Source organism: Vidua macroura, chromosome 18 (assembly GCF_024509145.1).
Source record: "Vidua macroura isolate BioBank_ID:100142 chromosome 18, ASM2450914v1, whole genome shotgun sequence".
NCBI lineage: Eukaryota > Metazoa > Chordata > Aves > Passeriformes > Viduidae > Vidua > Vidua macroura.
Window position 1 is genome coordinate 8,900,618 of NC_071588.1, and position 16,476 is coordinate 8,917,093.

The 16,476-nt window shown below is 42.6% G+C and overlaps 1 protein-coding gene across 2 annotated transcripts in view; it reads left to right on the plus strand.

The window, feature by feature from the left end:
* The first annotated feature begins 404 nt into the window (after positions 1–404).
* DGCR2 (DiGeorge syndrome critical region gene 2) overlaps positions 405–16,476 on the plus strand; it is a 45,214-nt gene continuing 29,142 nt past the window's right edge. For both annotated transcript variants that reach the window (XM_053993492.1, XM_053993493.1), the window contains exon 1: positions 405–674. In XM_053993492.1, coding sequence (XP_053849467.1) covers positions 596–674 — 79 coding nt within the window. In that variant the 5' untranslated portion in view covers positions 405–595. The remainder of the gene's footprint in view (positions 675–16,476) is intronic.

Consider the following 16,476-nt stretch of genomic DNA (forward strand, 5'->3'; position numbering starts at 1 on the left):
TGCCCTGGGGAGGTAGAGCGAACTGAGCAAGCGTTATCCTGGGGGTAATGGGGCTTCCATTCTGGTGAGGACTGAGGGGGCTGATGGAGGCCGTGCGGGGAGATTGCGGTGGCCATCGGTGGCCATGCCGCGGGGACCAAGGGGCGGGCGCGGAGTCCCGGGGGTCGCGGGGCGCTCGGGGCCGCCCCGCCACCGCCCCCTGCCGGCGGCCCCGCCCGGCCCCGCCCGGCGCCGTAAGTGGGCGGGGCGCGCGCTGATCCGCACGCTCGGCCCCGCCCCCGAGTGCCGATTGGGCGGGCGGCGCGCGGCGGGAGGGGGCGTGGCGGCGCGGGCACGGCGGCGGGGAGGCGCGGCCGCCATCTTGTGCGCCGGCGGAGCCCTGCGAGCCGCCCCAGCGCGGCCGCCCGACCCGCGCCGCTCCCGCCGCAGCCAGGGCCGCCGGCTCCGCCCGGGGCGGCGGCGAACGGCGGAGGGAGGGCAGGGGAAAAGCTCGGTGCGGACCGGGGCCCCCCCGGCGGCCCCTCCTCCCGCCGCTCCGCGCGTCCCTCTCCGCGGGTTTGTGGCGCTGTGCCGGGGGAGGATGAACGGAGGATAAATGGTGCCCAAGGCGGACAGCGGCACCTTCCTCCTGCTCTTCCTCCTGGTGCTGAGCATCGCCGAGCCGCTGCGGTCAGGTAGGGGCGGCGGCGGGGCCGGGGGTGCCGGGCCCGGACGGCCGGCAGGGTGAAGTCCCCGGGGTCAGCCCGGATCGGGGGGCGGAGTGGCCCGGAGCCGGCCCCGCCGGGGAGGTTTGGGCTTTGCTGCCGCTTTGTGCGTTTGAGCAGAGCCGGGACGCGGCCGAGCGTCGGTCCCCTGTGCCGGCTGCCTGGATCCGAGAGAGCCTGGATTTACCCGGGGAGTCAGGGCAAAAACGTGCGTGTCAAAGTGGGAAAGCTTGGCTAGAAATCTACATAGCCCTGCGGGTAACGAGCGCAGAAAATGTGGTGACTAAGTTTTCAGGTGCTTGTTGCTTACCTGCTTTTATGTTGTGGGCCTTGGATGCCTGCACGGCCAGACAAAATGCTTGCTTTCGAAGAGCCATTTAATCCTGCCAGGAAGAGAGAAAAAAACCTGCCGCACCTGGTTTGTCTTTCTGGGTTCTGTTTGTGCTTCTTTTAGGGCAATAATTCAGCGATGGAGTTGGTATGCTAGCTGCTAGGCATGGTGCTTAAAATCTTAAGATGATTAACTTAGGAGAAATGGTTGGTGTTTGCAGATAGAAAACGACAGTTTTTCTAGGTATATCGCTCAGCTGGAGTTTCTTTTTGGGTGTTGAACTCTCTTGGAGCTTGGCAAAGCCCTCGTGTATCATGGGCAGCTCTTGCCAAAAAGCATCAGTAGCCAAAGCATGAGCCTGCCTGGGGTGGCTTTGCAGGTTTGGGAATCGCTCTCCCATCGCACCAAGTGACTGTTCCGTGCTCCTGGTAAATAGGAGAGTAGAACCACGGTATACTTTGAAAGCCCCTTGTTCTTTCTCTTTGAAATAACTTTTATGACCCAGACTAATAAAATGTAACAGTATTAATGAACTGCGTCTAAGCGAGTTCCCAGCAGAGCTGAAACACAATTGGGTCAGTGTAGGCAGAGTTATTGAAATAACTAACTTGGGTGTTGAAACGTCTCTGTGTCTGCCTTGTTTTGTTTTAGCTTGTTTTTTTTGGCAGTGCAGTGTATGTACAGGGCTTATGATATGCACATGAGTAGCCAAAAAGCCCTCGTTGTGTTGGTAGCCTAGTATTATTACAGCTAGAGGCTTTTATGGCTGAGAAGGTACTATGTAAAACTGATTTCAAGCAGCTCCTTTTTACTGGCACTAAGTGCTACAGGCTGCTGGAATGCTGGGTGAAAAGGTTCAGCTTATTCAGAGCTGTCCCTGTGCTTTTATAGGTGGGTGTACTTGACCCTGAACTCTGCTGGTGTTGAGCATTGTAGCCTCCTAGAAATTCAAAAATGGCATTTTTCATATTGTGTCACATTTGGCACTCCAGTTTGATATTGTACCTCTGTCAACAGCTGATGCTTGATGGATGAACACAAGTTTTTCACTTAGATTTACTTTGTTAAGATAAAGGATAATTTTCTGCTGGTGCTGTAATGTACCTGTTTTAGAAATTTGTGGTGCTGTAGCCTCACTGGCAGAAGTGTCCTTGTGAGCAAACCTTTACTCTGATCTGCTCAGGTTCTACACCACTGGCTTTGAAACTTGTAGTGTTAGAATTCCCCTGCGGCAACTCCATAAGTACTCCATGAATTTTTCTCAAACCATATGTATTCCTGAACTCAAGGTGATGCAGGATGTAGTGTTGCAGGTGGAATTCCTTGCTGTATGAGGAGTTTCTGAGTTCCATTTGGAATATACTCATCCATCCTGTTTACGTGGTGGCTCCGGTTGAGCGTGGTGGCTGAGCTGTCCATGGTGATGCCTCTCCCTCCTCCTCAGAGGAGAGCCCATCACTTCTGGGTGGCCTCACAGCTCTTTGCCGATGTCACCTGGCTTGTTTGGTTTGCTTCATTTAGTATCATGAATCTGCTGTCTCAAACAAATCACCCATTTGATAGATTAAGAGCACATGGTTTGATCCTGAAACATGAGGTGCAAGTAGGGAAAACCTGGCTCATGCAAGTACAGAGGACATACAGAACTAAATTTGCTACTTTAATCAGTAATGAAGAAGTCTCCCTAGTCTCCTCTGGGGAGAGACAGCAGAAAGAGAAGAGTACTTGGCCTTAGAATTTATTTCCCAGGTGATGTTTGCTTTACTTTTTACTTCTTTAAACCTGTGTGTTGTAGCAAGTGTCTTTTTGGTTTAGGAAGGATGCCTGCAGCTTGCTTAGCTTCAGTCTGTACTTGGAACTATCAGATGAGTGCTGCAGAGCCCTGGGAGGTTTTATGTACTCAGAGATGAATGTGTAGTCCCTTCACAATTCAGTCCCGGCAGATCAGGCATCTCTTTGTATTTCCATGTTAATTTGACACTAGCTTTGTATCCATGTTCTTGCTGTGCTCTTCAGACAAATAAAACCTTCTTTTAAACCTCCTCAACTGTAGTATCTTTTCATGCAATCTGAAAGGCAGTGATTTTACATGGGCCTATTTTTTCTGCATTTAAGGTGAGGTGGGCTTTAGTAAATTAGGAAGAAATTAATTAAAATTTCTTTTTTTCCTTCAGTTTTATTTTCTCTTGGTTACATGAGTCTGTTTTGTGCTACTGCCATCACTAACAGCACAAGGTACTTTCGACTTACCATGTCACTGGCCTCTGCTGTGCAGATTTGGGTTCCTGAAGGCACTGTGGGCCATTGGATTTTTCTGAGCCTGTGGGCTTGTAATGGTAATTTTGAGCCTTTGAGAATTGCCACTTGGATTTTTTTTTTGTCCCAGTGTTTCCATCTTTCTCTTCTGTTTTGGCCATATCCTTCTTGTTTTGACTAGTTGCCTGCTTTATAGTGCATTTTTGAAAGCATTCTTTTTTTTCAAAGCAGGGCATTTCTCCTTGAGTTGTCTTACTCACTGTTTTTGGAATCTGCTAATGTGAATCAAAGCTGAATGTATCAAACTCTTCCAACTATATGGGTATAGAGTGAAGGACTAACTTAATATTTCCTTTAACACTTGCTGATTTTACTCTGTTGCTTTTTGGGGATACTTTCCACAGTAGGGTTTAATTTAATAAAATCTTTTCCAGGACAACTCAAACCCATCTGCTTCAGGTTATCTGACTAGCTGGCTGAGAGAGCTGATATCTTTGTGTGAGGAAATATTTCAGTGATGTGTTAACTGAGTTGCAATAACATATTCTGGTCCTAGCTTAGATTTTGCCCGAGTTTCTGAACCAGTGCATTTCTGTCAATTGTTGGAAGAGCCTCCGAGATGTAAATTATTATGAATTCAGTTTTTTGCAGTTTGAGAATATTTAAGAAGTTTCTTTATCTGTTAACATCCCAGTTGCATCCCACTGAGAAGCGGAGGTTTTGGTGTCTTTGTGTAGCGTTGGGAGCTTAAGCAGTCTGGAATGACCACGCTGACATGCTTCAGAATACTATTTAGAGGATTAATTAAGATCATCATCACTAAAGACAATAACATGTTTTCATATTTTTCTAACAAGATACTGCTGCTTGCTAATGGAAAACACTTAAACATGGTCAGGCTTTATATTGGATTTTGTAATAGTGGTTTAGTACAGGCCTTGTGAATGTAGGTCATCAGGCTTTCTTATTAGAGCATTTGCCAGGCAGCTAAAAGCCAATTGAGTTCTTGTTCTTGCAGTGTTTTTTCTCCACTTCAAAGCCAGCTAGAGGAAGTAATTTTATTACCCAAGTTCTGTTTCAAAAAAATATTGCACAACATACTTATTCTGCAGTGCTTAGAAAGACTTGCCAGTGCAAGTGGTCTGGTTAAAACCCCACATCCAGCTCACAGCTGGAACTTCCCATACGCTTTGGAGCTTGCTGGCAGCTGTGGTTGTGATCTTACAGGTGGGGTGTTGGTGTTTTGACATAGTACAGCTGACAAGTGTGTTCAAATTGCTAACTCTTCCTTGTCTTCTAGTCAAGAGGTGTTGGTCTTACGTGCAAGGCAGAACTCATCAGAGTAGAGGTCTAAGCAAACCCATGATCAGCAGTTTCAAGGTGATCCACTGGTGTGCTGTGACTGGATGGGTCTGGTTTTGTCCAGTTGAAGTGTATTGATTAATTCAAATGGAGACCGAAATATATCAGTCATAAAATTTGCTCTGGCCAGTGTTCCTCTGCTCTGGAGAGACTTTGTTCGCAGGCAAACATGAACCCTTATTTTGCTCTTTGTTCACTGTCTCCACCTTAGTGAGAGCTGTGGTGAGTGATATTTATTCAGGTTCATGTTGTTGCTAGCTGCAGTTCCTGTCTGTGTATTTAGGTGAATTCCCAAGAGGAGGGTTCTAGGAGTGAGGGGTAGAAGGGTTTTTATCACACTTCCTCAGTTAATTTTGCTGAAAGTAGGGCTTGGCCTGTCTTCCAGTCTGGTGTATTTCCCCCTCATCCCTTTGCTTCTTAATCTACTGGTTTTAAGTTTTATTTTTCTTCCTACTGTTACCTATTATTGAGTTTTTGTCCTGATGTTCCTTGCTCTGCTGTTTGTTGTTTTTACAGCTGCAGAGCGAGGCTGACGGATGCAAAAAAGCATTTTTTGTGCCTGATCTCAGTGCAGCAGAGAGACAAAGCAGAAGGTATCAGACCTTATTAGCAGGTCTGATACTTTAAGACCGGTAATTCCTGATGTTAATTATAAGCAAAATTTTTGAGGTGCAAGTGTATTTGCTGCTAGCTGTGGCTACAAAGTAAAGGAGAAAAAAAGGAGTCAGTAGTCAGGGCTGTTTGCATTGCTTTGGCTCTGAGAAGTAATAAACCAGAGGGGCACCTTGGGGGTTTGCAAACACATGACTTCTATGTCCCTACAGTAGGTTTGGGGGCAGGGGAAGGTTGGTCCAGAACAGCAGAAGTGATGGAGGATAGAGCACTGTCACAGCCTCTCTCTGCAGTAGGAGGAGGCAGCTGTGCTTCTTTCTTGGTATGTGAGGGGAAAGGCACAGCTAGACTGAAGAGAGAGGAATTTTAGATACCAAATATGAAAGATGTAAAATCCCCTGGTAAATGTCAGAAAACCAGTCAAGACTTCAATGAATCATTCTGTCCCCTGGCATTACCTTTTTTAGGGCTGGTTTTGATGTTGGATTGTAATGTAAGAGTAGTAGCTACCTCTATGGTCCATCTTTGAGTAATGCCTGGGTCTCTGGGTTTTTACGTGGTGATTTCTTGCAACTTTTATAAGTTCTTGTTTGATGCTGTGAGCTGCATATGAATAACTTCTTTTGTGATTAGCAGAACTTCCCATTGTGCAGACCTGTGTACCCCAAGTGGAGAGCTTCTGATACCTGAAAGTTCTGTCTGGAGCAGAACCTAGAAGGAACTGAGTGGAATCACAGCTCCTGCCCTTCAGGGCTTAATGTGTGTGCTCAGGGCTGTTCTGTATTTTGAAGTGGACATGTGCATTGGGTTCTTGCAGTGATAGCCTGGACAAGGAAGAGCTTAGATAAAAAGGGAACAGAGTACAGCTAATGACAGACTCTGCAGATCTTCTCCTGTGTGATCTGAAGGGTTAACCTGTCATGGGAAGAGCCTTGCTAATCTTTTATTCTGTGTAGGCTGATAGAAAGTTATGGCTAGAAAGAGTATAAGAGATGGGGTCATCTGTCTTCCTGTCCCAAAAGAAAATTTGGCAAACCGAGGCAACTCCTGAAGGTGTTTGTCAAGCACATTGTTAATGATTTCCTGTGATAAACTCCAAACACCCGATTCTTTTGGTAACTCTAGTGACCAGTCTGTTTGTTCTGCAGTTATAGCTTATTATTTGTATAAATGCAGTCTAATGCATGAGTCCCTCATAAGCTGTGGCTTTAAAGAACAGATTCACAGATTTCCAGGACAGCAGTGCCAGTTTTTCTGCAGCACTAAGTGCCCAATCCTTCCTGGCTTTCCTCTCTCTGGAAGGGTTTTTGTTTCACGCTGGATCCTTGCATGGCAGGCTCTCATGTGTGCACTGCAGTTCAGTGGTGGTTTTGTGGAGGATCCTGAGTCCAGGAGGAAACATGGATCTGTTGGTGAAGTCGTTGATTTGCTGCAGCAGGACTCGAGCAATTTAGTTGCTTAAAAACATGAGTTTGGGATTAACCTTTAACCCATATTCCCCGAACTGTGAAATCCTCTGGCATCTTGTGTTTTCCTGTGAAATTTTAAATTTATTCTTTGTTTTAAAGGTTCAGCCTGCTAATTCTGGGTTTCATGAACAGCATTTTAATGGTATTTGCTAAATGGATCTCCTGAGAAAGTTATTAGTAGTGTTTTCCTGCCATTCAGAGAATTTAGTAATACGGTTTTAAGTTTAATGGCAATTGATAGTTACTTCATTATCTATAACTAAACTAAATAACATTCAACTCCCTACTTAATTAAAATTGAAATTGGTTGGTCTGGCATTATATTTAGCTTCTGTTTATTGATTATTGTGCTTGAGAATTATCATCCAGCTCAGAGGGTAGAAATGTAGGAGTAGCTTTTGGTGGCTGCTCTTGGGATATTCCCTGCTCCTTTGTCCTTTAACTGAATTTTTTTTGCCATATTTTCATTTGTGTAACTCTTTTTTCCTGTGTTGCCTTGTCTTTCATACACAGCTTCTGTTGTGCTTCCTCATACCTTTCCCACTATAGGACCAGTTACTTGGGGTGCCCAGTGGAATTATTTGAAAGTCAAAGCTAGTAGAAAAATTAAGTGCCATTTCTAGTAGAACAATTCTGAGTATTCTGGGCTGGCTACAAAATTGTGTTGGTGTTATCCCTTAGTGGGAATGTGTTGGTGTTATCCCTTAGTGGGAATGCTTCAATGAAAAGCCTCCCACACATTTCCCTTTGGTTGTCTCATGTCTCTATGTTTGGTCTGTGTTAATATTTCTTTAGCAATATAAATAAAAAGATTTATTCTGATTTAAAAGTAACTTAACTTTTATACACTTTAAAAAAAAAACAAATAACCTGCTGGGTTTGAGTTTGTGCACAAGTAGCATTTTGCCTTGTATATGTTAAACCTCTAAAACTTACTGCAGCTTGTTTTAATCTAGGGATGGTTAAAACTGCATTTGTGTTTTCTCTCTGTTGGATTTGTAGACATTTGATACACTTAAATTACTCTTCACTAGTTAAAATCAGTGATGTAAGAGTACTCTATTAATGAGATCTGGGAAAATCTGCATGAAATGTTGGGAGTCTTGCAGGAGGGAGATCAGAGACTTAAATAGAAGCATCATGCCACCTCAATTCTGGCAGTAAGCAGGTTGGAAGAAATGATTCAAGAATGCTGTAGTGCCCATCTTTGTCTTTTTGAGCAGTAATGGAATTGAATGTAGTTTTTCTATTGAGGTGACAGCTAAAAAATGGCAAAGATCAAATTTTGTGGCATAGTACCTGAGACATGGATATAATAGATGTTGAAGAGTGCTGGCAGTACTTGAGTTGTTAGAAGGTGTGGGGGATGAGAAAACTACTCTCAGAAGGTTATGTGCCTTTTTACAACTGGGTTGGATCTGTATTTGCTGACTTCTGGTCGAACTATTAAACTTAGGAGTTTGATATGTGAAATTTCTCCTCTTGGTATTTGTTTTGCTGGGGAAGAGGGAAGCATGGGATCTCATCCAGTGTGGACAGACAGAGCTGTGGCTGACATTGGCCACATTCCTGCCCTGTCGGGCTTCAGTGGAGCAGGGGAATGCTATTCAAAGCATGAGCCATTTGCTCCAGTACACGACAGCCACTGCACCAGCTCGTGTGCAAAGGATAAAACTGGGTTTCTGTATTTGAGGTCATAATATTTCTGTGTATTGAATTTTTGCTCTTAAGTGTTCTTGGTGCTTGCTCATCAAGTCTTGTACAAGATGTGAACAAAAGTGAAACAGGAGCAAAAGCCTTTTTTTAGTGTGACCTGCATTTGAATAGTGCTCAGGCACTGCTTTCCTGTCTCCCTGAATTGTTAGATTCTTATTTAAGACCTTTAACTTTCTTAGGGCTCTGTAGAGAACTTCTTCCATGTTCATTTGGTTTTAAAATTAAAAAATTATGTTAGTTTTTGGAGAGTGGTGTAGTTAAAAAATACCTGGTTTCATAGGTAGAAGTTTGTCACCTATTTGCTTTAAAGACTACTGCAATTCCTCAAGTTTTAGTTCAGCAAAGTTTTTAAAGTGTGTGCTTAGCTTTAAATTGTGTATTTTCATTTGATTTGTTAGGATTGCTTATGTGCTGAAAGTTTAAGGAATATGCTTAAATACTGCTGAATCGTGTACTAAAAAAAAAAAAGATGAGATAGGAACTTTTTTGTTTTCCTGCAAAGAAGGAACATGTGTCTTCTTGCTGAAAGTAAATAGGCTTGCTAAGTAATACTGCTGAAATGTGGCAATTCCTACTTTCATTTTAAATGGTGGTTACAAATTAGCCTTGATTGCTCTGACAGTTCTTGAATTGATATTATCGTTTTTCATCTGGGTAGTCTTCTTGTTGAAACGTGATCTAAGGAAAATACTAATTCAGTTCATGTAAATTTTTGGATTTGAATTTTTCCTCTGAGGAAAATGAGTTTCTCTAGAGTATTTGGTAGCTTTTAGTTGTTTGGTTGGGATGTTTTTTGTGGGCTCGGGGTTTGTGTTGGTTTTATTTGTTTGGGGATTTTGTTATTTGCTTGTACACCTATAGTTTATTTGGTCAAAGGGAATACAGCCTCTTCCTCTACTGACTCTTAGTGAAACTGTTTTGTATATGGACAAATATGGATCCAAACTGACTTGGTGGGATGTATTAATCTTGAGAATACAGGAAGAGGAGAGGAACCATCTTGCATACCTGGATTTTTTTTGGTAGTAGTTCTGGGTGGGCAGCTACCAGGTAATAGCTTTAGATATAGAAGTGCTTTGAGCTGTGGACCCAGGTAGTTGAAAGATTTGTGGTGTGTGTGGGATAATCCATCTGCCCTGACCTGGTATATGGATTGTAGGGAGAAAGCACTGTTGTTGATGGTGCCCTTTTCTGGAAACAATTGATGACTTGCTGAGTATATCCTGCTGATGTTGTTCTTAATGGACTTTTTCTCTGTTGCTTCATTTCTTGGGAGAATTAGTATGTTGTGTGTGTGGCTGTATTTAAATTCTGTGTGAGGAATAGTGCTGTTTACTTAGCACTATTTCCTGTGGGCTTCTTTCATAAGCAGTGGGGCTTAATGAAACCTGGACTCCAATGGGCTTGTCTCTGTCCACGTACCTCCTCTGCTTGCTTGGCACTGGTTTAATAAGGCCATCTCTTGCCTGTGTCCCTCTGCTTATCCACAATATGTTCTCTGGCATGAAAAGGCTGGGGGTGCTGCAGGGTCTCTTGCAAAGGTTCAGTTACCCCAGCTCACCACTTCCCTCCGCTGCCAGCTGGGAAACCACCCCCGGTGGTGACAGTGTGACACCCAGGTGTGCCAGCAGGCTGGCACCTGCTGAACAGTGCAAGCCATGTGGGGTTTCCTGCCCTCTGAAGCTCAAGAAGGTCATAATTTCCTTCCCTTGTGCAAGCTTTGGAAAGATATACACTGTCTTTTCCTGGTTTTGACTTCTCTCAGGCTTGCTTGAAATTGTTTAGTGAATTTTTGAAGCGTGATTGGCACTTTCACTGATCAGCTTTCTTTAGGGAAAGGGTTAAAAATTTGGTGCAGCACAGGTGTAAGTCACTTGTCACTGTTGTACTAAAACACTGAAATCCTGCCTGAGGCTGTACAAAACACTCGAGGCCCTGAACAAGGTTGTTAGTGTGGAGAAACAGTACGCTTTAATTTTGAACCATATGAAGGCTTCTCAAGTACCAATGGCTTTGGTTTTGTTTGCACTGACTGCTTTTTGTGCCTGTGCTGTATTTTGCTTTTCCCTTCTGCCTCTTTACTTATTATCATAATATAACAGTTTATTGGGGGGGAGAAGCACAAGACTGTTACTTACCCTGGTATTCTCACTATGAAAATAAACTGGTTTTCAGTCTGGAATGCTGCATTGCCTAATTCACAGTATTCTTTCAGTTTAGATCAAGTAGCAAGTTCTGTTTTCTCTTTGGTTTTAGCAATGCTGGAGAATTGGGAAATTATTTTTTTCTGTTTCAATCTTAGGAATAAGTGCCCACTTTCATGAAACTCAAAGTCTGTATTTTCTAAGTCTTTAAAAATTATAGCCAGGATTCCTATTCAAGAAGCTCTAATGTTGTTGCTGTGGCTGAATGCTGTGTCTGTTCCCTGCCTTTGCTTTTTTATTTTTTTTGTAGTTACTTTGATTTCTCTTTTCCATCCTTCCTGGCCTTGAGTTTGCCCTCCAGACAAAGAGCAGACAGTGAATTGCAGTGAATGACACTTGTGAGCAAGGAAAAACTGGGTCAGTTCCAAGCTTGTGCAGGGTGTAGGTATAATAAATACAGAATCATAAGATCATTTCAGTTGGAAAAGACCTTTGAGACTATCTAGTCCAACCATTAACCCAGCACTGCCAAGTCCACTAGCAAAACATGTCCCAAAGTGCCACATTGACACTGCTTTTGCATACATAGGGATTGTGACTCCATTTCTCTGGGCAGCCTGTTCCAATGCTTGACAACCCTCTTGGTGAATAAATTTTTCCTAATGTCCAATCTAAACCTCCTCTAATGCAATTTAAGGCCAATTCCTCTTGTCCTGTTTCTTGTTAATTGGGAGAAGAGGCTTGCTAGCACCTGCTTCCAGATAGCTGTAGAGGGTGGTGAGGTATCCCCTGGGCCCCACTGTCTGGAAGGTTTTTTACTGAGTGAAGAGCAAACTGAGGGCAGCCAGTTTATCCAGGAGAATGCTACAGCAAGTGGTGTCAAAGATTTACTAAAATCTACCAGGTTAATGACATCCACAGCCTTTCCCTGGACCACTAAGTGGGTCACCTTGTCCTAGGAGGAGAGAGATCAGGTTAGTCAGGCAGGACTTGCCTTTCATAAACCCGCACTGGCTGGGCCCGATCACCTGCTTGTCCTATGTGTGCCAGGACAATCTGCTCTGTAACCTTCCCTGGCACTGAGGTCAGACTGACCAGCCTGAAATTCCCCACATCCACCTTATGACTCTGCTTACAGCAGCTGGCTGCCATTTCTGCTGATTTCCAGTCAGCTGGGACCAACTGAGTTAGCCAGGACTGCTGGTAAATGATAGAAAGTGGCTCAGTGAGCGCTTCCACCAGCTCCCTCAATATCCTTGGGTGGATCCCACCCAGCCCCATAGCCCCATGTGTGTCCTAAGTGGCCATAGCAGGTCACTTAACGTGTCCCCTTGGATTATGGGGGCTTCATTCTGCTCCCTGTCCCTGCCTTCCAGCTCTGGGCAGCGCGTACCTGGAGAACACATATGAGGGGAAGGAGACTGCCACCATCCCTTACTGTGCTGTAAAAGCTGGATGCTGAGGTGATCGAGCATAATTTACTATGACAGAGCACTGAGTAATACTGAATGTTGATGAGTGTTACTCATTAAGGTTTTACAGTTTTCAGCTGGAATGCTGTCACAATTTTAATTATTTCATGAAAGCATGCTGAGGTTATGCAAAAAATGCCAATGCCTCTAACATGTATTATTAATTTATTTTTGGAACTGATGCATTCCTATTAAATGGGATTATAACTTCAGAATCTCCAGTTTTTAGGAGCTGGAATTAGATTTGAGAATAAATGTGGGCTGTGTTTTGGCTATGAGCATATCACGTGGCCTCTTTTTTCCCCCCAGGCTGTGTGCTATTAGGTGCTGTTGTGCTTTCATACTCTCCTGCACATACTTAGGCCATGATGAACCAAAGCTACATGATCTAAGGGTACTTCCTAAGCATGTTTTCAGTATCATGGGTGAATCACCAAGCATTTTATCTTCTGTGGAATTGGACATGAAAATGGAATGCTCTTTTTCTCTAGCTTTTATTTCTTCTGAATGTTTTTAATTTTAATTATTCTATAGGCTTTTAATTTGAAGAACAGTAAATAGAACCAGTTTTATTGAGAAACGAATAAACTATCTATGAAATGGGTAACTGATGGTGACACATGAGCTTCACAAATAGTTTTCTTCTCTGGAAAAGATTGATGTTATAGTCGGCTTTCCTCCTTCTGTGACTTTGTTATAAATTACTGTATTTATTTATTCTGCTACACTGAATGCAGCAGTGGGTAATATAATGATAAACTCAAAAATACATAATGGACATCAGATTCACCAAGTGACACACAGTCCTGCTGGGAAATGAATGGTTAGTGGAAACCTCTGAGATCTGGAGCTGAGGGAAATCCCATTTACGTATGGCTTCTCTTCCCTGAGAGCAGAGCCCTTGTATGGGATTGAGGGTACCTCAAAGACAGGTTAAGAACAAGAAAACCTGTGAAGACCGAGTCAGAACATCCTCAGGTGCAGTTTGTTGTGAGCTGCTCTGTCCCCGAGAGCTGTTCAGCAATCGGCCTTGGCCACCGCGAGCAGAGGCAGGGCAGTTTGGCCCTGCTCCTTACAGGCTGGCAGATTTTCAGGAATTTTGTGAGGTACACTGTACCTGCTCCAGTGAACTTCACCTGTGGACTTGGGAGACATCCAAGGTAGGGAAACTGCTTTTTAAGGACGGATGATTACCTTAAGGACAGTTTTTTCACGTATCTGCTGAGGACTACGTCATGATAACCATCATGATACTGTTGTGTTGGAAGTATTAAGAGCGTTTTAAAGTTTATGTTACTGCAGTAAATACCAGTCTGAAGCAATATTGATTGTGTTATGCTTCCTCTTGAGCATAAATATTAGCTATAGAGCTGTATGTGTGTGTTTGATGGTGGTGGGTGTGGTGTTCCTTCTGCTGTTTTGTTTCTGGTGCTTGTTTGCAGGCATTTGGTGAGCACTGGTGCTCAGCAGAATCTCCAGGAGTGAAGGACTTAGGGAGTTGGGCTTTTTGCTGGCAGTGTAGCATGCCTCAGGTTATATAGGAATAGTGATTTAAAAAATAATTTTCAATTTTAGTAAACTTGCTCCTAAATGTGTTAAAATATGAAAGGATAGTGCAACATGTAAGTACAGGTCTTAAGTATGTAGGTTGAGTATTACAAAACATAAGAAAGACCTGTTGGACAAGTTAAAATCTGAATAAGAAGAGTTACTGCTCTAAGCACTTGTAGTTAGAGTTTTTGTTACTGCTTAATCAGCTTTTGATGACTGTAATTGCCTCTTGAAATCTGAACAGAATATTCCCTTACAGGTTGGTTCATCTGGTTTGGGACAATGAGTGACTTACACTGAGAAAGGAGGAAGTATTTTTGTCTTTTGTTTTCCTTTGGTCTGTAAATAAAAAAGATGCCAGAGGATCTACCATGTCCAACCTTGAGAAATGTGATCAAAATAAGCAAAGTGAGTTTGATGTACACAAAAACCTGCCATTGTTCATTAAAAGCTTATGTGTAAAACCAAACCATGTATTTCAAGCTTATCTCTTCCAGTACAAAAATTTCAGAGCAAGAGCTTATAATTGAAATAACATTAAATGCTGGGTGTACATTTAATTAAATATCAATTTCCATACAAATGAAGCTCAGCAGACAAGAACAATTAGTGTAGCAAATAAAAAATGACATTTCTTTGTGTTAAAAACTGAAATAGATTAAAATCTATACTTGCTGTGTAAACACTAACACCTAGTGCATCTGTAGTCTTAGCTACTAAAATACTATCTTAATGTATCAGGCTTTGCTAACTGGTGAATCCTTTAATAAAAAAAAAAAAAGTTCAGTAATTGCAGCCAGAAGAACCCAAACTTTCATAATCAACGATTGTAGTCACAGAGTTTAATTTCTGTATTAAAGCACTTTGCTGAATTGAGAGTTACATTTTGGAGGCTTTAGTTTCAGCCTCTGGTTCCTCATCTGTACCTCTGAATTTGTGAATTGCTGTGATCTCAAGGTTTTTGTACTGCTGGAGAGTTTATATTGTAGAGCTAGGAACATAGGTGAGGGGAATGTTCTGGGATACATTTCTACTTTAGGATCTATTGCTCCTTTTTCCACGGGTTTTTGTAGTGTTAATCTTTGGTGTCTTGAAAATATAAGGTTGAAATTTAGATTTTGAGAACTTTGATGTATTCACCTAATGCTTTTCAGTAGATGTTTATTACATGTGCCTCATCATTTTTATTGGATGTAACATTTCTTCCAGCTGAATTTCTTCTGTATCTCTGTCTTCAATTGAAGCAGGAGAGATAATCCTGCTAAAACAGTATGAAAGTTTTCTCATTTACCCAGCAGCTTATCTTTGCAGGAAATGTTTACAGCTGCTGGCTTTTGCTCATTGCCACGAGCTGTTTCCACCCCTCTCCTTCTGTCACCCCTGTGGTGTGTGACCTGGGACCAGCCTTTCGTGCCTCAGAGCTGGACCCTGGTCCTCACTCCAGGCTTTTCTGATGCCATGGAGGTGAAGGTCCCAACTGTTTCAATGTTTGCTGTTAGAACAAATATTTAAAACAATAGACACATTAGTAGATGTTCTGTCTTCAGTGGCAGACAACTATTATGGTGCCCCAATTCCACATTAATGGATACTGGATTTGTACAGCTATATTTCTGCTGAATTAGCTGGAGCATGCAATCTTTCTGTTTGCAAGGGGAAAAACCAGAGCAGATCTGGCTTAATGTGGACAGACAGTAGCTAATTTGATCTAAAACTTGCTGTTTCAAAGCCAACTGATCACATTCATTTAGGAAACTGAACCAGCAAGGTGAACTTGTTTTGAATCAACACTTTGTCTCACGTGTCTGTTACAGCCTTGCTTTGGTATTGGAAGCTCTAAAATGAGATGTGCTGTGTTGAAAAAGTAGTTTCACATACTGGATATGGATCCTCCCTACCTTTCTTTAAAATAAAACAATTGTTTTGAGTAACCATTTATCCCTTATGTCTTGCATAAAAAGGGGGAAGATTAATAAAAAATTAATTGCAGTTTAGATGTGAGCAGGAGGTGTCTAGCCCAAATGAACCTCAAAAGTCTTTAAAAATGATGCAGAAAATACAGGTTTCAGGAAGTGTAATGCTCAGGGCAGCTCAGTGACCAGTGTGTATCTGCTGCAGGAAGGATGCACTGCAGCTTCTCAGTGCTTGAGCTCCAGGAGGAAAATGTCCTCAATTACACAGAGGGAGTACATGAGGTTGTTAAACATGAAAGGGCTTCCTGGATCATTCTATAGTGGCCAAAATCTGTTTGTTTTGTGAAACACATGAAGCTGGCTGGAAATTAGAGGGAGCATGTGTGTGTGTTTGTTTCATTCATCGATCATGAAGTCCTTCCTGTGGATAATGTTTCTTGTAATTTTTTTTTTTTTTGAGTACTTTGCAGAAAATCAGGAGACTATCCTGCTGTAATGAAAATTCAAAAAGCTCGTTGACCCCTGTGTTGAAATACCCAATGAATTCTGTGAAACACCTAGCATTCAACGTGCAGTGGGCAAAATCTTCAGAACAAAAGCTCTCTGTGAGCATGTAAGCAACCACCTTGAAAGATTAGGTTTTTCCTGTATGAAACCTCAGTTTTTCTGTTAGTTAAAAATCTTGTTGGTTTTGCTGCTGTGTAGCTTAGAAAAATATGTGACAGCTGAAGCAGATGAAGGCCTCTTTTTGTATAGCAGTGTTTAAATTGAATTATAATCCTGTCATTTCTGGTTTGATGAACTAAATTTCCAACTGTTTTGTAAGTTTTCTTTTAAATTTCAAATTACAAGCCCACAACTAGCCTTGGTAAGACTTCTTTCAGATGAGTGACTTGTGGATGGGTTATATTATCTAACAGCATGTCCAAGCAAGTTGGTATTGGTT